At 54.3% G+C, this 20,939-nt stretch overlaps 1 protein-coding gene across 1 annotated transcript; it reads right to left on the bottom strand.

The window, feature by feature from the left end:
* Positions 1–2,121: 2,121 nt before the first annotated feature.
* Positions 2,122–7,255, bottom strand: DLX3 (distal-less homeobox 3). Its single transcript, XM_008153715.3, has 3 exons — positions 6,812–7,255; positions 5,639–5,829; positions 2,122–3,992 (listed from the first exon to the last, which is right to left on the bottom strand). The coding sequence occupies exons 1-3, from the start codon at positions 7,134–7,136 to the stop codon at positions 3,645–3,647; spliced, it is 864 nt and encodes a 287-aa protein (XP_008151937.2). The 5' UTR covers positions 7,137–7,255; the 3' UTR covers positions 2,122–3,644.
* Between the last annotated feature and the right edge of the window lie 13,684 nt (positions 7,256–20,939).

The following is a 20,939-nucleotide window of genomic DNA, read 5'->3' as shown; positions in this document are numbered from 1 at the left end:
GGTTCAAATCCCAGCACTGCCCAAAGTATGAGTTACGTGACTGACGGAACCTCTCAGAGCCTCCTTGTCCCAAACGGGTACTCTACCCCCCGTAGTAGGCACCCCCAGTTGTTTGGGGATCACATGCAAAGTGCCTGGCACAGAGCAGGCGTTTAGCAAATGCCAGCTGTTCCTAAGGTTTGGAGACCAGTGACCCTCAGGGCAGAATGGGGTTCTCTAGCCCCCCTCTTCCCCAAAGGTTTTCACAGGGTGATGGGTGCCGTCAAAAAGCACCTGGCCCCACCCAGGCCCCCCCACCCAGGCCCCTGTCCTGGTGTCCCACCCGTGCTGGTGAAGAAGGTGACCCGAGCAGCCTGGGGGTGAGGAGAGGAGGAAGGGGAGGTCAGGGGTGGGGCTGACCCTGAGGGAGGTCACGGGGCAGTTAATCCAGCCTGACAGAGCAGGGATGAGCAGGGTGGAATTAGGAGCTTACAACATCCTTTCATCCCGCAGCAGCCCGCCCGCCAGCCTGCCCGCCCAGCCTCCCTCCTTCCTTCCTCTCTCTTTCTGCCCTTTTTTCCCTCTCCCTCCCTTTGCTGGCAGCCCAGCCCTAATAAAATGCAGTGTCTCCAGCAAGTCTGCCCGGCTGCCGCCTCGCTGCTCCTGCCTGCACGCAGCCCTCAAACCAAACTGCTCAGCTCAGCCCCGCCTGGCAGCTGCCACTTAACCCTTGCCAACCCGGCTGGCGTCCTTGGGCTGAAGGCCCTCCTCCCTTCTGTCTCCCTCAGGCATAGGGGGAGGGGAAGGCCTGCTCTCTGAGAGGAAGAAGGGTGATGTGGGGGCGGGGAGTCCCCACGGTTCTGGAGCCCCTGCCCGAGAACCCCTCAGCCTGTGCCTGGCTGCTGTCTAGCAAGGACCTTGGGTGGGACCAGCTCCATCTGCCTTCCCAGACTTATTCTGCTCCCCACCTCACAACAGCCCCAGGGGTCAACAGGGTGAGGACTGTTGTCCCCATTTGACAGATGAGGAAACTGAGGGCCTGACAGGCTGAGCTGGGTCACCTTGGCTGCTGGGCGGTTCTCCATCCAAGATCTTTTCCAGGATAGGGAGCTGCCTCCGCCACCGTGTGTGTGTGTGTGTGTGTGTGTGTGTGTGTGTGTGTGTGTGTGTGTGTGGTGTGACTTGAATGATGCGTGTTTGTGCATCTGGGGGGCCTCCATCTCTTGGAGTGTTATGGCTTTGGCTTTGTACGTGTGTGACGCTAAGGGGTCTCAGGTGTGTGTTTGTGTCTACATATGTGCCTACAGATGACGTTTGTCTCAAGTGGGAGTCCATGGGTGTGTGATGAGGCAGGGGTGTCATTGTGTGTCTTGGTGCACGTGTGCGTGTAGGAGAGCGTTAGCGTCTCAATCATGTGCATACATCCACATTCACGGTGCCTCCCATCTGTGCCAAGAGGTGTCCCTCACTCACAGCGCCATTCACTCTACCACCTCCGGCTCGGTCTCCCGAGTCTTGGAGTCGGGCAGCTAGAAGAGGAGGGTGGTGGCAGCAAGCAGGCACTGAGTCGAGGCCCGCGCTGTCCCTGAGACGTAAACACAGAACCCCTCCTCTGTCTGCGTTCCTCATCCAGCCTGGATCCCATGGCCTGGGGTCCCTGCCAACTGTGAGAGCAGTGGTATTCCCCTTGCCTGAGGCCCCAACCTCACCCCACGCTGGAAAGGATAGACAGGAGGGTGAGGGGCCGGGGAGTGCCTGGGCGTGGAGGCAGGGGGTGTACACGCGTGTGTAAGCATGTCTGCGTGTGAGCCCAAGATCAAAGAGCAGCCCTGCGGTGACCCAGCGGCGGCAGTGGCGGAGGGCATCTGGCTGGCAGGGAACGCCAAGCCACCAAGCAGAGTGGAGTCAGGGAGGCCACGGCGCTGGGAGCCTCCCCCCCACCCAGACCTGGGGGCAGCCACGGGGTCAGGAGCACCTGCCGCCGGGGGCCCGGCCCAGCCCTCAGCCCTTGAGCCCAGCGCCCCAGCAGAGCTCCTAGAGGCTCAGCGCCCTCTCCCCACCAAACACCTCCCCCAACTCCCAGGCCCTCCCCGAGACCCCCGTCTGCCTCCTGCCCCCAGTTCAAAGAGCTCGGTGGTTATTTCCTTCTTTTTTATTAACATTATATATAAAGATGGGTCCAGTAAGAAAGCAGAAATGAGAAGGCTGGGAGGGGGTGGGAGCTGGCTCCGTTCCTGTCCCCCTGGGTGGGACGGTTGGAGACCTACCATTTCTCCTCTCATTTCTGCACCCCCCACCGAACCCCAATCCAGCCAGCGCCCATCCCTGTTTCTCTCAGCTCACGACGCGCAGGCAGGTACATCCAGGAGGAAAGGGCCACATAAATAGGAAACCACACAGGGAGGAGGCCGCTCCTTTCTGTTGCTCTTAGAAAAATACAGACTCTATATATATAGCCACAGTCTCCTACCTCTCCTTTCTCCGAGGTTTGACCACATCAGGGGTGGAGGAGAGTGAGCTCTGGGGTGATGTCTGGGCCGGGGGGGGGGGGGCAGTGCCACCAGCTCTCCCGATAGCCACCCCCTCACCCCTCAAGGCACCGAGCTTCAACCCTCCCCTCGCTCCTTGTGCACCTCACCCCATGCAATCTGTTTCCAAGGCCGCCGGAAAGGGGGTGTTTGGGGGTTTGTCTTGCCTGGAATGTCTCCTTGGAGACTTGGGGTTTGGCACCAGAACTGCCAGCTTACTGGAGGAGAAGAGGTGGGGTGGGGGGGGGAGAGGAAGAGGTGGGGCGGGTGGGTTGGAGGGGGGCAGAGCAGAGGTGCCTACCTAGGGGAGGTTGATCCTATCTGTTAACAATGCCCTTTGTTTTCCTATTTTTTCAACAGCTTTTAAAACCAAAGTTGTGCAAAGTCCTGTACACAGAAGAAGAAACGGGTCCTTAGGAAAGACTTCTACGACCCACCCCTCCTCTCTGACCAGCGCGGGGAGAGGAGAGAGATGACTCCTGGAGTTCTTCCCTCTGATGCCACAAATATTAAAATATCACCCCCCCTCCCCCACTTCCTTTGCTTGAACCCTCACATCGTAAACGAGGGCTGCAAGTGCGGGGCGGGGGCTGGTTGGGGTCCCACCCTGAGCCCCAGTCTCCACGTCCAATGTCTCTTTGGCAGCGGGGATCCTCAGGAAGAGGGAGCCACAGTTCACTTAGGAGGAACCAGACCTGGCAGGTCCCGGCATCCACAATGCCTGGTGTCCCAGACCAGGCCCGACCGACCGGCAAACACTCCCCAGTCCCCCAATCCCCACGGTCTCCAGTCTGGGAAACAAGTTCTCAGTGTGAGAGGCTGGAAGGTGACAAGCCATGTAACGCCAACCCAGGCTCCTGGGACAGAAGGACAACAACTGTCCCAGCTGGAGTGGAGTGCCCCAACATCTGGAAGGGCACCCCCGTGCCTAGGCAGGGGGAGAGAGGTTCAGGGGACATCCTTGGCCCATGCCAATTTCATCTGGAGCTCTTGGGTCCCTGGAGGAAGGGACAAGGGCCGGGGAAGGGGCGTTCCCTTCCCCGTGCTCCTCGATGATTCCTGAGTGTCGGCTAGGACAGAGACGCCTTCTGTCTGGTCCCGGGAGTCCTTCGTGGGAGGTTCAGGCCAGGTGGGTGCTCAGTACACAGCCCCAGGGTTGGGCGGGGGCCCCGGGGAGGCATGGTGCAGGGTGGCCGGCTGAGGCGGCTGCTGCTGTAAGTGGGGTCCACTCAGGTTCTGTGCATGGTACCAGGAGTTGGTGGGGTCGTCCAGGTAGCTGGGGGAGGCACTGTATGGGAGCTGCGGGGGCAGCTGGCTTCGGGCAGGGGCCGGAGTGGAGTGCGAGGACGTGTCCCAGAGCGCGGGTGACGGGGGCGAGTTGCAGGCCATGGAGTCGCTGTTGTTGGGGCTGTGCTCCAGGGGCACCTCCCCGTTCTTGTAGAGCTTCTTGAATTTGGAGCGGCGGTTCTGAAACCAGATTTTCACCTGCACCCGAGAAGAAAGGGGGAGCTAGTTAGCCTCTCAGAATGCTGAGCGAACCCCCCCCCCCCCCGTGCGAAATCCAGCTTAGAGAGGGCAAGGCCAGTCCCCAGGCCACACGTCAGGACCCAGGCAAAACCCTGGCACCCTGACTCCCAGGCCACCCTCTTTCCTTCTACCCGGGATAGAGCGGTGGCAGGAACTTGCAACCGCCTGGGTCCAAATGCTACTCGGCCGCTGACTACGTGTGTGACCTTGGGCACGTCCACGTCAGTCACCTCCCTGGTTCCTGCCTTCCTCGTCTGAAAGTGGGGGTGGCCCACGCACGATCACCTGCCTCCTGGGGTCATGACGCTGCTCACGTCAGTTAAGACAGAAGAACTCCGAGCATCCCGGTATACAGCAAACGCCCAATAATGGCCCCCAGGTGGGCGATGGGCCGTTCGTGGCCTTTGGTTCCATTAGAAACCCAGAGGCACACAGACACAGAGACAAACACACACCCACACAAGCATCTCCATGTGCAGGAACATACCCACTCACCACTTCACATGCAGACACCAGACTATAAAGATACACACACACACACACACACACACACACACACGCACACGCACACGCACACGCACAGATACTACTCCCAGATAAACACCCACAGACGCGAGCACCGTGCTCACACACCCAGCATGGAGGAGACCTCCGGGGGTGTCTAATGGGGGTGACCTGGGGACTGGGGAGCAGGTGAGCCACGCTTCCCCACATTTCCCCCGGGGTATCTCCCCTCCCCCTGCAGCTCCCCACCCCATGACTGGTGCAAACAATGAATCAGCTTCTCACTGGGTGACCCAGATTCCCAGCGGGCGGACGGGGCCCCACGCAGGCAGCCGCAGCCCAGGCCAGCCTGTCAACACCTGCAGGGAGCCAGGCAGCCACCACTCCTCCCCTGAGCAGGGACAGGCCGCTGGGGGCTTTGGCGACAGGCGGAGGGCGGGGCTCCCACCTTGCGGCCCTGTCCCCCTCTGGAGGCAATCTCTCCTCTCCGCTCCGCTCCAGGCAGAGGAAGGGTGGAGCGCTGGGAGGACGAGCAGCAATGTGGTGTTTTGAAGCAAGTATGCATTTTTGTACGTGCACTCACCACTGTGCACAGTCACGTCCTCAGCCCCCGCTCCACGGACGCCATGACCCTGGGCAGGTCACCCTCCTTATGGGAGCATTCCCACGTGTACCCAGACACAGGAGCCCGTGTGCCAATACTGTACATGCGTGTGCATATGTATGTACACCTCTGCACACATGCTGGCCTGCTGAGAAGACACATGTGGACTCCCATCAAGCGAGGGGCCAGCACTGTCGGGGCGGGGGGGGGGGGGACTCTGGGAGCTTGGGGTTCGGGAGTAGAGAGGAAGGAGGACACCTCTCCTGGCCACAGACATACACAGTCGCACAGGATCTCAAACACCCATGCCTGTCCACGTGCTCATCGGAACCTTGGGACAGAAGTGGAGATTTGGGGGGCCCCTCTACCCACAGGCAAGGGCTGCAAGGGGCTGCAGGGAATTTAAAAGGCCGTCCAGGCTCGGTAGTGCCTGGGGAGTCCGGCGTCCCGCGCGGCCCCGCCGCAGCCCCGCCGGCCTAGATGCCCCCAGACTGACCTGTGTCTGCGTGAGGCCCAGCTGCGCGGCCAGCTCGGCGCGCTCGGGCAGCGCCAGGTACTGCGCCTTCTGGAAGCGGCGCTGCAGGGCGGCCAGCTGGTAGCTGGAGTAGATGGTGCGCGGCTTGCGGACCTTCTTGGGCTTCCCGTTCACCATGCGCACCTCGGCTTCCGGCTCCTCTTTCACCGACACTGCGAGCAACGCACCGGGTGGGGGTGGCTTAGTGTCGGCCTGCGGCCCCGGCCACCTCCCGGGCCCCGCGGGAAGCCCCCCCCCCCTCGGGCCCACTAACTCCCCCGGGAGTTCCAGGCTGCGCGCTCCGCCGCCGGCGCCCGGGGAGGGAGCGGCGGCCACAGAGCCGACCGGCGGCCGCCCAGACGCGGCGCTCCCCGCGCCCAGCGCCTCCCGGGCCAGGACCGCCGAGGCTTTGCTCACGGCGCCTTCCCGGCTCGCCTCCCTTCTCTCCCTTCCCTGCTGTCTCGCTTCTTTCCTCTTTCCCGTCCCTTCTTCCTTTTATTTTTTTTTAAAAAAACTTTTATTTTATGATAATTTTCAATTTTCTGAAAAGTTACAAGCGTAGTACAAACTCCTTCCTCTCTCCCTCCCTCCCTCCTTTCCCGTCCTGTCCTCCCTTCCTTTCTCCCGTCCTTTCTCTCACGTTGTCTTCACCTTTCTCTCTTCCAGCTCCTCCACTTCTCGGCCGCTGCTTCCCCCCGTTTCCCCGTAATTCCGGGGCGCCTCTCTCTGCATGTGCCCCTCACCGTCCCCCGTCTCCAGCCCAGGTCCAGAGCGTCCCCGGAGCTTCCTGTCCCCGATGCCTACTCCCAAGCCCTCTGCAGCCCGATGGAGGACGGTCCGCTGAGTTCCCCGCGAAAGCACCTCCCTTCGGAGGCTCCCCGGCCACCCACAGCCCCCTTTCGTCCTCCCCGAGCTCGCCCCGATCTTCATCCGAGACCCGGGCGCGGAGCGGGCAGCGCGCCCCCAGACGCGCGCGGTCCCGGGACCGGAGAGCCGTCCGCCTGCTCTCGGGGTCGCCTCGCCCACCTTCCCTCGCCGCAGGCGGTCCCGGTCGGATCGCCGACGCGTCTCTAGATCTGGGCTCCAGTCCCCCGCCTTCCTTCCCCGGGGGAGCCGTCCGGGGTCTCCCCTGTCCCGCGCTCCCTCGGCCCTCACCTGGGTCCGGGGCGGGCAGCGGCTGCTCCCGGTACCCTCCGTACTGCCGGTAGGAGGTCCCGTAGGTGTATTCCGACTTGGGCGAGTACGCGCCCGTGCTGGCCAGCCCGTTGAGGTTGAACTGGTGGTGGTAGGTGTAGGGGTTCACCGTCTGGCCGTAGGGCTGGCCCGAGTAGTAGTCGTGCTGGGGCGCGCTGTAGTAGCCCAGGTCCGTGACGGAAGACTCGGGCAGGGTCGGCGAGTCCTTGGAGCCCGCATGGCAGCTCAGCGAGCTGGAGATGTCGGTGAGGATGCTGCTGAGCTTGCGATCGAAGGAGCCACTCATCGTGGCGGGAGCCGCGCCACTCCGGGGCTGGCCCGGGCCGCCGGCGGGAGCGCGGGGCGGCGGAGGAGCCGAGGCGGGGGGTGGGGGTGTGTTCGCCGGGCGGGAGGAGGGTCCGGCGGCGTCTCGGGGGAGGGGAGGCCGGGGGGGCCCTGAGACAAGCGCCGGCCTTCGGACGGTCGCTGCGCGCCTCTCGCCGCGTCCCCAGCCACAGGGCAGTGCCGCCCGCTCCGCCCGCCCGGCCGCTTATAGACTCGGAGGAGTCGCCGAGGGAGGCTCCAGCGCGCTGATTGGCTGCAAGTCTTGCCTTCGAGGCAAAACACGCTCTAGTGCTCTTTCGTTTGCGGCTCTCCTCGCCCCTCCATTCTTTGTTGTTACCAACACACCACACACACACACACACACACACACACACACACACACACACACACACACACCGCTCCTCCTCTGTGGCTTCCTCCCCAGCCCTGATAAACCCCAGTGTCTCTGAAGGCAGGAGTGGGGGGTGGGGCGTCTGTGAAGAGACCCCAGAATCTGTCAGTGTGTCCCTTTCCCTGGCTGGGGGGCTCAGGTGCGGTGAGGAAGGAGGGGGATTTGCCCATTGGGTGCTTGTGGAGGGAGGTGGTCTAAAGGGATGTGTGTATGGGGGGGGGGGGGAGGGCACAAATGACAGGCAGACAAACCTGCCTAAATGGGGAAGATCCAGGGCCCATGAAAATGTTTTAATTTCGTTTAAAATCAAAAGAAAGGAAAAAGAAAACTTAGGTTGAAGAACATGTTTGACTATATGATATTCAATATATATTGCCTTTACAGCAGTGCACTCATAAAATGTAATTTTAAAACTTTTTTTTTTTTAATGGAGGAAGGGGTCCATCAGGCAAATGTGCCCTGAGCTCACACAAGTCACACTTCAGCCCTGGGGGAGTCGGAGGGACAGGGCGGAGGAGGCAGGTGTGTGTGGAAGCAGGGGCTTATGGAGCTGGTGGAGGGCCCAGCCATCTGTGGTGACATCAGAGCCTTCTCTGAACTATGTGTGTGCAGGTTTAGCGATCACCCAGGAGTCTGTGCATTCGGGACAGCACTGGGGACACGTGTGGGCATTTTTAGAGATCAGGTGTATGGGACAGGTGTACTTGGGGTGTGCAATGTGAGGATTTCCTGTATTCTTCAGTATGCTGGGGTGTATGTGAGTGAAGGAATGTGTGTGAGAGAAAGTGTGAGTGTGTGTGTGTGTGTGTGTGTGTGTGAGTGAGTGAGAGAGAGAGAGAGAGAGAGAGAGAGCAGTGGAAGTAGAGGGCCCTGGGATGGTGTGTCTGTATGTGAATGTGTGGTTGTGTGCAGAGGTGTATAAAACTCTCAGTCCCTTCCCAATACCCGGTACCTGGGAACCATGATGCTTTTGTGAACCTCGTTCCCAACCCCAAAAGGTCCTAAAGAAGAGGCCCCCCCACCTGGGGGCCTCCCCAGATCCTAGTCTTGTTTGGCACCCAGGGCCAGCCCTTTAGGTCATCCAACTGGTTCCCAACGCCTAGCCCATTTCTCCATTCCACCCCCAATTCTGCTCCTGCCTTTCTTTGGGATGAGAAGGAGTTCCCACAAATCTCAGTTCCTAGCAGACTATTTGAATCTTCGCAACCATCCCGGGACAGGCAGTGCCAGCGCGCCACCTTGTGGTCACGCCTGGGCTCTGCAGCCTTCCCCAGCCCGGGGAGGGGTCTCCCCTGTGGACTCGGTCTGGCAGAGAATTGCAGCGGGATCTGTGCGCCTTTCCAAACTCAGACTCCCCGGGCAGGCTGCCAGGGGCTCCAAGGGCTCTGAGAGCTGCAGTTGGCAGAGACTGAGGGTCATAGTCCGCGTGCCGAGGGGCAGGGGTGCCCGCCAGGTCTGAGCGGCTCCGGGGAGGCCTCGGCATGGGAAAGGTGGGGGCGGGGGCCAAGAAAGGGGAGCGCTATCTGTCTGTCTATCTCCGCGTCCCCCCAGCGCCTATCGCCCGCCGCTCCGAGCCCGTGGCGGGGCGAGTTGCCACCCGCTCTGGATGCCCTCTGTTCTGTTGCCAAGAGGGTGCCAAGAGAGCCCACGGCGTCGGGGGCAGGAAGGGCACTGGGCAGGCCGGTTCCCCTCCCAGGATGGGAGGGGGGGGAGAGGAGAAGAGGCAGGCAGGGCCTGCTTTGGAGCCCCAGCTCCCTACAGAGAAGGGACAGCGTCAGACAAGCCCCTTCTCTGGCATTCATTCATTCGTCCATCAATTCATTCATTCATTCATTCATTCATTCATTCATTCTTCATTCATTCTTTCAGCAACCTACACGAAGAGGGCCAGGTGATTCAGAGATGGCAGGGTGTCTACCTTCCTCTTGAGGTCCTCATAGAAGCTCACTCCTTTCCCCTCCTCACTCCCACTCCTACCTGTGGCTCCCGAGTAAAATGAATGAATGAGCACTGGACTGGGAGTCCAGGAATCTTGAAAGAGTCATGATGTCGGTGGCGGGTTACATTAGACTAATTTCTATGCTCCATTTTGCTCGGAAAAGCTGAAAGGTCTAGAAATGGACTAAAATGTCAGCATTGGGGACCTTAGTGAGCAGTTGGTAATGTGAGGTTAGCATCTGGTCCCCCATTGCACTGTGGGCTCTGAGGCAGGCCTTGGCACCCACAACCTCAGTGCAAATAGGTGTGTGAGTGAATAAGCGAGACTCCCTCATACTGGAGAGCAGCTGAATCATCCTGGCTGGGTAGGCTGCAGGGTTGGGAAAGGGGGAGGCACAGAGCAGCGCTGCCATCGAACTGCCCCACTCCAGGGTGGGAGCAGGAGCAGATTCCCAGACGAGGCCACGATGGCCTGAAAGGGGCCTGTCAGGCCAGCAATACTGGAGCCACCAGCCGCTGGGCGGGCACCTGCTGGTTCAGGGTGGTGAGGTTCCTGGAGGATGTAGTGGGACCAGTGCCACCCACTGCATCTTCTCTGGACCAACAAGAAGAGCAGGTGTCAGCCTGATCAGAATGCTGCCCCTGGTGGCGGGGCGATGCAGCGCAGCCTGTCAGCGGCCTCTAGGGGGCTGGCAGGAGGGAGAAAGGTCAGGGCTGGTCCATTACCCACCCTGTACCTGGCATGAGAAGAGGTTCCCTGTTGAAGTGAGCTGTTTCCTAGAGGCCAACTGTCATGCCACCTGGGCACGGCCACAACAACTGGCTCACAGAGTGCCAGGGAGGAACTCAGGAAGGAGGAACCTAGAGGGTGGACGGACCAGCCCTTGCTCCCTCCATTTCCTGGGGATCTGGCGCCATCTAGTGGTCAGTGTGAGAAGGCCAGAGGCCAGCTCCACTTCATACCCAGAAGGACTATTTTACTTATTTTAGGAGCCCTACCCGCACTAAATATTCACTTTCCATCAGTACCTTGACTTGCTCTGCAGCTGCCACCTCTCCCTTCTCCCGCCCACCCTTGTCTAGCTAGTGGCTCCTTCCCTTAGGTTTCTCATTTGTAAATCAATGTGTCCCCTGAGGTCCCTTCAAGCTCTGCTGTTCTCTGATTCTAAATCCCAGGACTCCTGTCTCTCAGGGAGAACCCCCTCTACTTTCTCGCCAGCTCCCTTGGAGGTACATCCAGGCCTCCAATCCTTTGCAGCCTGGGCATCCTTCTGGGGTCCTTCATCCATTCGACACATACTTTCTGATCCTCTACTGTGCTGGGTGCTAAGGATGGAGTGATGAGCAAGGCAGAGTGTCCTCAAGGAGCTCGAGGTCAAAGGGCTCAGATGGGGGTGGCACACTCTGCTGTGACAGCCAAAGTGGAGCTCCAACCCTTCACGGAGGCAGGAGGCTATCTGAGCTGAGACCTGAAGGCCGTATGGGACTTGGCAGCAGCCAGGGGCGAGGGCCCAGGCGGTGTGGCTCAGTGGTTGAGCATGGACCCATGAACCGGGAGGTCAGGGTTTGATTCCTGGCCAGCGCATATGCCCGGGTTGCAGGCTTGATCCCTGGTGTGGGGCGTGCAGGAGGCAGCCGATCAACGACTTTCTCTCATCATTGATGTTTCTATCTCTTTTCCCCTCTCCCCTTCTCTCTGAAATCAATAATAATAATAAAATATTTTTTTAAAAAGCAGGGATGAGCGGGAGGAGAGGGTTTCCAGCCTTTCTGCAGAGGCTTCTGGGACTGCCTGGGGCATAGCTTGGAGGCGGGTGTGGCCAGGGGTAAAGCTGGAGTGGCCTGGAACCCACGAGCAGGAGAGTGGGCTTTGTCATCTAGAACAAGTACGTCAAACTCAAAGGCTAACACGGGCCAAATAAACGAAGCATGCGGCCCACGGGCCACGAGTTTGACATGCTTGATCTAGAGGGCGTGGGAAGGCGCTGAACATTTTCAACCAGGGAAGAGACATGACTGCATTTTCGTTCTAGAAGGGTCCCTCTAGCTGCTGTGTGGGGATGAACCAGAGGGGACAAGATTGGAGGCTGAGAGGCTGTACACACTGCAGAGAAGGCCAAGCAAAAGGGGAATTGGGTGAGGGTTAAGGAGGAGGCAGTGAGGGGGGGAGCGAATTTGAGAGATAGAAGGTGGTCTGGCGATGGCATTTGGATGTTAGTAATAAGGAGAGGGGAACAGCCGAGAATAACCCCAACTTCTGATTTGGGCAACTACGTGGGAAGTTGGAACCTTCTCTGAGAGAGAACACTGGGGTGAGAGGGTGCTTGATGGGGAAGATGTGTCCTGTTTTGTTTTTGTTTTCTTAACTTTTCATTTGAGTATAACATCCATGAAGAGAAGGGCAGACATCATCATCATAAGCCACACGCAGCTGTGTGCCTGCACCCAGGGTGAGTACCAGGTTGAGAAACAGTATTACCAGCGCTCAGAGCCCCCACCTGCTCCCTGCAGTTACTGCTCCCCAAGAGTAAACACTCTTAACTCCTGGCTCCGTGGGTCGATGTCGTGACTTTTGTGAATGAAAGTATGCAGCATGCACTCTTTCATGTCCAGCTTCTTTTGCTCAACATCATGTTTGTGACATTTATCTGTATCATTGAATATCTTTGTAGATCGGTCACTTTCAGAACCATCTATGGGTACTCCGTCATAGGAATATCCCACCACTTATTTACCCGTTCTACTGTTGATGGGCATTTGGGTAGTTTCCTGTGTGGGGTATCATGAATGCTGTTGCTGTGAGCATCCTTGTACATGTCTTTCGGCGCACGTATGTACACACTGCTGTCGGGTACCTAAGAGTGGGATTGCGGGCCACGGGATGTGCGTGTGTTAAACTTCAGAAGATACTGCCAAATTGCTCTCCAAAGTGGTTGTGCCAGAAGCTCAGTTTTTTATTGTGTTTGCGTTCTAGTGTCTTTGAAACATCTGGAGGAGCTGTCCAGCAGAAGCGGGCTACGTGGATCTGAAAGATCAGTAAAGAAGCTGGGACTGGAGATGTAACGTGGGGGTCATGGACATCCTGTGGTAAGTGAAGCCATGGGTGTGGGTGAGATGGCCCCAGAAGGGAGGGAGAGAACAGAGGGCCAAGGAGGGTCCCAGGGCAGCACCTGTGAGAGAGCGGCCAGAGAGGTGGCCCTGTGTTGGAGAGGGGGCTGGGCGCATATTTCAAGAAGAAGGGACTGGCCAGCATGACTCAGTGGTTGAGTGTCAACCTATGAACCAGGGGGTCATGGTTTGATTCCTGGTCAGGGCACATGCCTGGTTGTGGGCTAGATCCCCAGTGTGGGCGTGCAGGAGGCAGCCAATCAATGATTCTCCCTCATCATTGATGTTTCTATCTCCCTCCCCCTCTCTCTTCCTCTCTGAAATAAATAAATTTTTTTTTTAAAGGAGGGAGTAGTCAGCAAGGTCAAATCCTGTGTGGACGTGTGGTCTGAGCAGAATGAAGACTCAGCTGTGCTCACTGGATGGCACCTCAAGGAGGCATTTGGTGGCACGGGGAAGAGCGGGTGAGGCGGAGGGGAAGCTGGGAGGCTGTTTACACTGGCTGAGGGGCGAGTGGGAGGGCCTGGGAGGGGAGGAAAAGGAGAGAACAAGTGCAGGCAAGGCCCGAGGGAGCAGAGAGGGCGGTGCCTGGAGGGCATTTGGCATATCGAGAGGGGTGTGTGTGTGTTAAATGGGAGCAAGCCTGTTTAGATGTCAATGACAGCAGCCAGAAGGGAGGGTTCATCAAGAGGGCCACCCCTCAGTAGGTGGGAGGGGAAGGATCTGGAAGCCGCCCAAGGGGTTAGCCTTGCAGCAGATTCTCTCCTTCTGTTGAGTCAGGAGGGAAGATGAGACCATCAATACTGGCTTTCATTGAGCGCTCACCATGTGCCAGGGGCTGCTCGGAACATTCTGCACAGATGCGTTCATTCACTCCTCACACTACTCTATGGAGTGGGCCCTCTCCTTTCTGTCTTTTTTTAAAAAAATATATTTTATTGATTTTTTTACAGAGAGGAAGGGAGAAGGATAGAGAGTTAGAAACATCTGGTGAGAGAGAAACATCGATCAGTTGCCTCCTGCACACCCCCCACTGGGGATGTGCCCGAAACCAAGGTACATGCCCTTGACTGGTATCGAACCTGGGACCCTTCAGTCTGCAGGCTGACACTTTATCCACTGAGCCAAACCGGTTAGGGCGTCCTGTCTGTCTTTTGACAGAAGGGGAAACCGAGGCACCGAGCAAATAAGTAAACGGTAGATTTGAGATTTGAACCTGGGCATTCTGTTACCCTCTATGGGGCGGGCAGGTTCGTTTGCAGGTTTGGGGTCAGAAGGTCATTTGATCGAGTTGGGTACTGGACACATGGGTGCTCTCTGTGTTTTTGGGATGTTTGACACATGTCAGAGTAAACAGAATTGTTCCTGACGTTGGGAGATTCCTGGGTGGGTTCATAAAGTAGGTGTGACGTTCACAGCTGAGGAGAAGGGAGCAGGTGGCACCAGAGGTTCAAGGAGAATGGAGAAAGGCGGGCAAGCCTGCTGCCATGGTGACCAGAAGAGGACATACCAGGGGACATGGATGAATCTCTGGGGGTGACAGCCCTTTCTGTGGTTGTAGGGACCCCAGGGGGCAAGGCAGAGGCCATACCAGGTGGTGGGCTGCTGTCCAGTCGGGCTCAGTGGCCAGCTGTGGACAGATAGTTGGGTTGACTAGGGTGGATGTTTGCTTGGTGGGCAAGGGAGGAACAGACATTAGCAAAGGTTGCTCAGGTGGTTTCTAGGGGGGTGGAAGCCAAGCAGGAAGGAAGGTAGGGAAGAGGGGAGTGACAGGTGGAGGAGGAGAGGAGAGATCCAGGCTGAAGGTCCCCATGGAGGTCAGAGGCCGCCAGCAAGGAGATCATACAGGGGGTGTTCTTGGGATCGGAGAGTGGGAGGTTAGAATTTATTAAAAATGTAGGAAAACAAAGAAAAGGGGAAATCTTGAATGAAGCCCAGAGGGGCAAGAGCCACCTTATAGAGAGAGGAACAAATATAAGGATTACATCAGACTCCTCAGAAACCATGCAAGCAAGAACAAAGTGAATTGGTTAAAGGATTGAAAGAAAAACAACTACAACATTGAATTCTGTATCCAGTGAGATTATCCTTCAAAAGTGAACAGAAATAAAAAACCAGAGGGAGTTTGTTGCTAGTAGACCTGCCTGGGGAAAAAAAATGTTTTTAAAAAGTTCTTCAAAGAGAAGGAAAGTGATATAGATAAAAAAAAAAAAAAAGAATAAAACTTAGTTCCATATAAAGAAAAGAAAAACATCAGAGAAGGAAAAATAAAGGTAAAATAAAATACCTTATTTTTTATTCTTAATCGATCTAATAGAAAACCGTTCATATAATAACAGAACAACATGCTGGATACGTGAATAGCTATGGATAAGTGAAATAAATGACAGCAAGGCTATCAGGAGGGAGGAGGAGGGAATACTCTGTCGGAAGGCACCTGTACTAGCCATAAAGCAGAATGGTGTTATTCGAAAATTGTAGGAATCCCTTTCCACGTCCCGCGTGGTCCAGGGTTCCGGTTCAGGGTTCGAGTTCTGGAGAAGGGCCGCACACAAATGAAAGGAGACTTGAAGAAATTCAGTTTGGCGAAATGGGGGGCCAGGCGGTAGTCCACCTCTAGTGGGAGAACTACCCCCTGCTCTGGCCCTGCCATCCCTTTTATTGAGGCTTTGGGGAAAACATCTTAGCCAGGATAAACAGAAACTTACATGGGAAAAACAAAGGTGGAGGCTGCTTCAGCTAACAGTGTCTCAACTAAAGGGTGAGTGGTTAGAGCAATTAAGGTTGTTGACCAGCCTTCCTGGCTTCCTGTCAACATCTCTCTTTTAGTGAAACTGATTTGTTTCCGGCAGAAAATGACTTTAGATCAGTTTAAATATTCATCACAACTTTGAAGCAACCACTAAAAATACTTAAAAATAATTTTTTTCTGCAGAAAGTTTGGTTGTTTCCATCTGGTCCAATGCAGAGGGCTCCAGGGTGGTTAAAAGAATGGCTAGTAGTTCCGGGGAGAGGCTCAGGTAAGAGCCAGACACAGGGGGAGGCAGAGGGGCCCCTCAAAGGCCTCTGGGCTCCAAAGGCTCCTGGTCGAGCTTGGGGGGAGCCTTTGGAAGAGGTACTCGGCCAGCCCAGCCTGGGGGCCGGCAGCCTGCAGAGGTGAGTCAGGTGTCGCCCATCTTCTTGATGAGTTTCACCTCCTCACCCGGGAAGTGGTTCCCCAGGAAGTCACGGAGCTGAGGGTCTGCGCGGGCAGAACCAGGGCCTGCAGCTCCCAAAGGGCCTGGGTCAGGCTCCTCTCCAAGGCCAGGCGGCTGCCATGGCCCTGAGTTTTGCCCACTCACCTTGGCTTCAGCACGTCCTTTAAAGGACGCTCAGCGCCCTTGACCTTCTCCGCCAACTCGCAGGAGAAGCGGCCCACGCCCTCGAGAGCCACATGGTCACCGCGGAAGGAGAAGCCCAGAGAGAGGCAGGTGTGGGGCCCGCGGGTGCTGGTTGGCCAGGCGGTTGACCGCAGCTTCCTCCTCGGTGGAATAATCCGGTGAATGTGGGAGCTCATGGTTGTCCGGCAATCAGGAGTTAAGGTAGGAAAACCCCGGTGTGTTGGCTGGTCTCGGAGGTGGTTCTGAAGGAGGTTCTGGAGGTGGTTCTGAAGGAGGTTCTGGAGGTGGTTCTGAAGGAGGTTCTGGAGGTGGTTCTGAAGGAGGTTCTGGAGGTGGTTCTGAAGGAGGTTCTGGAGGTGGTTCTGAAGGAGGTTCTGGAGGTGGTTCTGAAGGAGGTTCTGGAGGTGGTTCTGAAGGCGGTTCTGGAGGTGGTTCTGAAGGAGGTTCTGGAGGTGGTTCTGAAGGCGGTGACTGGATAAGAGGCTGCAGAGAGGTCGGAGGCTGGAAGAAGGGGCGTCCCTGGGTCGGTTCCGTCCAAACACTTGAAACAGGAGACAGATCCGGGACCGCCGAGGGCACTGCAGAAAGAGAAGTGTACCTGGTATGATAAGGGAGGAGAGAAAATGGAATCCTATGAAATGTTCAACCAAAGCCAGAGAATGTAGAAAAAGAGGGGACGGAAAGAGGAAATAGGAAACAAATGCACAGAGTAGGAAATGGCCACAGATGTGGTGGCTACTAATTCAACTGTGTCAATCATCATTTACTAGTCCATGTGAATGGTGTGAACACACCGGTGAAATGACAGTGACCGACAGAGCAGGTGCAAAAACAAAACTAAAGCCGCCTCTACGTTGTTTACACGAAACCCACTTACACTACAAAGATGCAACAGATTAAAAACAAAGGAATGGAGAAATATACACCAGGCTGACGCGAATCAAAGGAAAGATGGAGTAATTCTATTAATTTCAGACAAAGCAGACATTAGAACAAGGAAAAATATCAGGGATAAAGAGGGGCGTATATAATTATAAAGGATTTCGTTTTCCAAGAAGGCACAACAATTGTTTATGCAGGCGTACCTAATAAGATTGTCAAACTATCTGAAGCAAAAAGTATTTGAACTGCGGGAAATAAACACTATGATAGTTGGAGGCTTCAACACGCCTTCCTTAGTAATTGAGTTTGAATTTCTCATGGGTAGGGTTTACTAATGTGGTTGAAGAGCAGCAAGGAGGCCTGTGTGGCTGGAGAAAGAGTGAGGGAGAGTGCAGAAGATGAAGTGAGATCGGTGATGTGGCAGGGGTAGGGGGGTTATGTAGGGTCTTGGGATATTATAAAGATTCCGAATTTTAGTCTGAGACAAGGGGCCCCTGCATACTTTTGAGCAGAGATGTAACAGTCTGATGTCATTCCTAACTTGAATGGAGTTAGGAAGCTCACTCTCTCCAAGATATATTGTTAAGTAAAAAAAAAAACAAAAAACAAAAAAAAAAAACACCAAACAAAAACAAAATGGAGAGAAATGTTTATGGTATGTTACCAGTCATCTAAAAAATGGGGAGTATAGCCTTAGCTGGTGTGGCTCAGTGGATAAAGCATCAGCCTGTGGACTGAAGGGTCCCGGGTTTGATTCCAGTCAAGGGCACATGCCCGGGTTGCTGGCTTGATCCTCAGTAGGGGGCATGCAGGAGGCAGCCCATTGATGATTCTCATAATTGATGTTTCTATCTCTCTCCCCTCCCATCCTCTCTGAAATCAATAAAAATATATATTTTTTAAAAAAGAATGAAATCTTGCCATTTGAAACAACATAGATAAACATAGAGGGTATTATGCTAAGTGAAATAAATCAGACAGAGAAAGATAAATACCATATGATCTCACTTATGTGTGGAATCTAAAAAACAAAATAAATGGACAAACAAAACAGAAACAAAGTCATAGATAGAGAAAGCATTTTTTGGTTGCCAGATGGGAGGGAGTTTGGGGGGGGGGGGAATGGATAAAAAAGGGGAAGGGATTAAGATGTACTAATTCCCAGTTATTAAAACAGTCACAGGATTTAAAGTACAGCCTAGGAAATATAGTCAATAATATTATAATAACTATGAATGGTATCAGATGGGTACTAGACTTATCAGAGTGATCACTTCATAAGTTAACTAAATGTCTAATCACTATGTCATACACCTGAAACTAATATAATATTGTCTGCCAACTGTAATTGAAAAATAAAAAAGAAATTTAAAAATCAATTGGACTTCTGAATGCTAGCAATGAACATGTGAAAACTGAAATTAAAAATACACGCCGAAACCGGTTTGGCTCGGTGGATAGAGCGTCAGCCTGTGGACTGAAAGGTCCCAGGTTCGATTCCGGTCAAGGGCATGTACCTTGGTTGCGGGCACATCCCCAGTAGGGGTTGTGCAAGAGGCAGCTGATCGATGTTTCTCTCTCATCGATGTTTCTAACTCTCTATCCCTCTCTCTTCCTCTCTGTAAAAAATCAATAAAATATATTTAAAAAAAAATACAATATCACTTACAATTTCTAACAAAAAAGAAAAGACCAAGAGAAATACATATGTGTAACTACAACCCAACACGGACAGGACGCTAATGCTGTCAACTGTGCTATGTGGCCCACCGTTATCATAACACCCCGCGTGACAGACCTAAGTGTGCAACCTCAGTGACTGCGATTTGAGCCTTAACAGTCCGCTTTGACCCGGCCTGTGGTTTGAGATGGCGCTGGTCCAGCTTTTAACGCGAATCTTGTGATCATGTTTTCTAAGAGTTCAGGTCATGAAAGTGAGAATGATTACAATATAATACAGTCCCAGTAACATCACAAGGACAAAAGGGCAAAATGACTGTTATTTAAACGGCAGATGACAGGAGGCCTGTGCAACATACAGGCAAGACTTGGGGCCTGGGCACAATGACGAAGGGGCTCTGAAGCGCATGTGGAGCTGCACATATAGGGAACCTCACAAATGCAGGTGAGCCGGGCAAGCACTTCTCAGTCAATCAAAACGTTGTCTATCGCCCCACACGACACCCACCCTCAGTCCGAAACAGTGGCCACTGGATTAGCCTGGGCGTACCACGGGAAGAAGCACGTGTCACCGTATTGTTCCCAGGACTGCTCTATGAAACGGAGTGAAGTCCCATGGTGTGATTCACGGGTCGCGGCTACAACGTCCTGTGGGAGAACAAAGGAAGACGTTTCCATGACACATGTCGTGGCCTCCGACCGTGCAGAGCGCATCATTGTGCCTTCTAACCAACAGTCGTGCTACTTCAGTGTATCAAGTCCAAATCATGTTCTCCCTAGCTCTTAGGTACTTCCATTTGGGGGCGGGGGGGGGGCATGGAGTTTCAAATAGTCATCTTGGTTTCTATGAAGATTTTCACACATCCACAGCAAACACTACACAGGATGTTAAACCCTGGCGGGTGGGGGCGGGGGTTCCATTCCCGGCCAGGGCACATCCAAGAATCAACCAATGGATGCCTAAGTAAGTGGAACAACAAATGGATGTTTCTCTCTCTCCCTCCTTCCCTCTAAAAATCAATTTTAAAAAGTAATAAAACTATGCCCTAGCTGGTTTGGCTCAGTGGATAGAGCATCAGCCTGTGGACTGAAGGGTCCTGGGTTCGATTCCAGCCAAGGGCACATGCCTGGGTTGTAGGCTCAATCCCCAGTAGGGGATGTGCAGGAGGCAGCCGGTCAATGATTCTCTCTCATCATTGATGTTTCTATCTCTCTCTCCCTCTCCCTTCCTCTCTGAAATCAATAAAGAAATATATATTTAAAAATAAAAAAGTAATAAAACTAAAAACACGGGGTGTTGATATCTTATCCAAATGCAGATTAGTCTTGCTCCCCTAGGGTGCAGATTCAGCAGACAGGACAAAGGCAAATTTTAGCAAATTCCATTCAGTCCATAAACTTCTTATGAACAAACAGAAACGATCTTATCGGCTAAACGACCAGCACATCCTGTGCACCGTGCTGCTGAACGGAGACGCCTCACCTCTCCGGGACACGAAGGCTTTCGTAATGACTGTTTTTAGTCACTTTCCCGTTTCCTCAAAATGTGCAGAAGCACTCAACGAGATTATCGACTTCCTGTAAATGGAAGGAAGTCCTCCTCAGCCATGTGCCTACAAGATGACCCTCGGTGTTGCTGCCCCTGGCAGAGATGTCAAATGTTGACCTGCTGTAAAATCATATTTTTAAAGGGTGAGATCAAAAGAATGCCCTTCTCTAATGTGGAAGTACATGAAAGATGGGAATGGAGAGAGGCGGAATCATAAACCAGGAATGCGTATGCTGTTTTTCCAAAACTCTTTGATGATCTTTGGAGAGGCCATACGGAGCCTAGAAAAGGATGGGCTGACATCTGATTTGTTCAATGTCATGTGTAGCCTGTGACAGACTTAATGCAGGAAAAAGAAGACGTATTTTGGAAATGAGACTGTTTCAGAACTCAAAAAAAAAAAAAAAAAGTTAACAGAAAAGGACAGCCAGGCTAAATAAGACTTCCTTAATTTCTTTACTGAAACTATTTTATTTTAAATCTATGTTAGCCTGGGTTTTCCAGAGAAACAGAACCAAATGGATGGGATAGTTCCAAGACCTGAGCCCCAAGACCTGAGACCCAGGAGAGCCCATAGTATAAGTTCTAGTTCAAGTCTGATACTCGGGCCTCCAGAGGACTGGATGAGCCCCCCCATATTGGGGAGGGCAATCTGCTTTCCTCAGTCTACCTATCCAAAGGTTAATCTCATTCAGGAAATCCCTCCCAGACACACCCAGAATAATGTTTAGCCAATCAGATGAGCACCCCAGGACCCAAGTCAGCTGACACATAAAATTAACCCTCACCTATTCCAACTTCCATTTCAAAACCAGTTCAAACTACCTCTGGGCTTTA

This window comes from Eptesicus fuscus, chromosome 20 (assembly GCF_027574615.1).
Source record: "Eptesicus fuscus isolate TK198812 chromosome 20, DD_ASM_mEF_20220401, whole genome shotgun sequence".
NCBI classification, from domain to species: domain Eukaryota; kingdom Metazoa; phylum Chordata; class Mammalia; order Chiroptera; family Vespertilionidae; genus Eptesicus; species Eptesicus fuscus.
The sequence above is the reverse complement of the archived record's forward strand: the minus strand, read 5'-3'. Positions and strand labels throughout refer to the sequence as shown.

Excerpts from the sequence above, each read along its gene's own strand:
- DLX3 (XM_008153715.3), bottom strand. The coding sequence starts at position 7,136 with ATGAGTGGCTCCTTCGATCGCAAGCTCAGCAGCATCCTCACCGACATC. Across the intron at positions 5,830-6,811 it reads GCTGCCCGCCCCGGACCCAG|TGTCGGTGAAAGAGGAGCCG; the intron begins GTGAGGGCCGAG and ends CGTTGCTCGCAG. Across the intron at positions 3,993-5,638 it reads TGGGCCTCACGCAGACACAG|GTGAAAATCTGGTTTCAGAA; the intron begins GTCAGTCTGGGG and ends TCTCGGGTGCAG.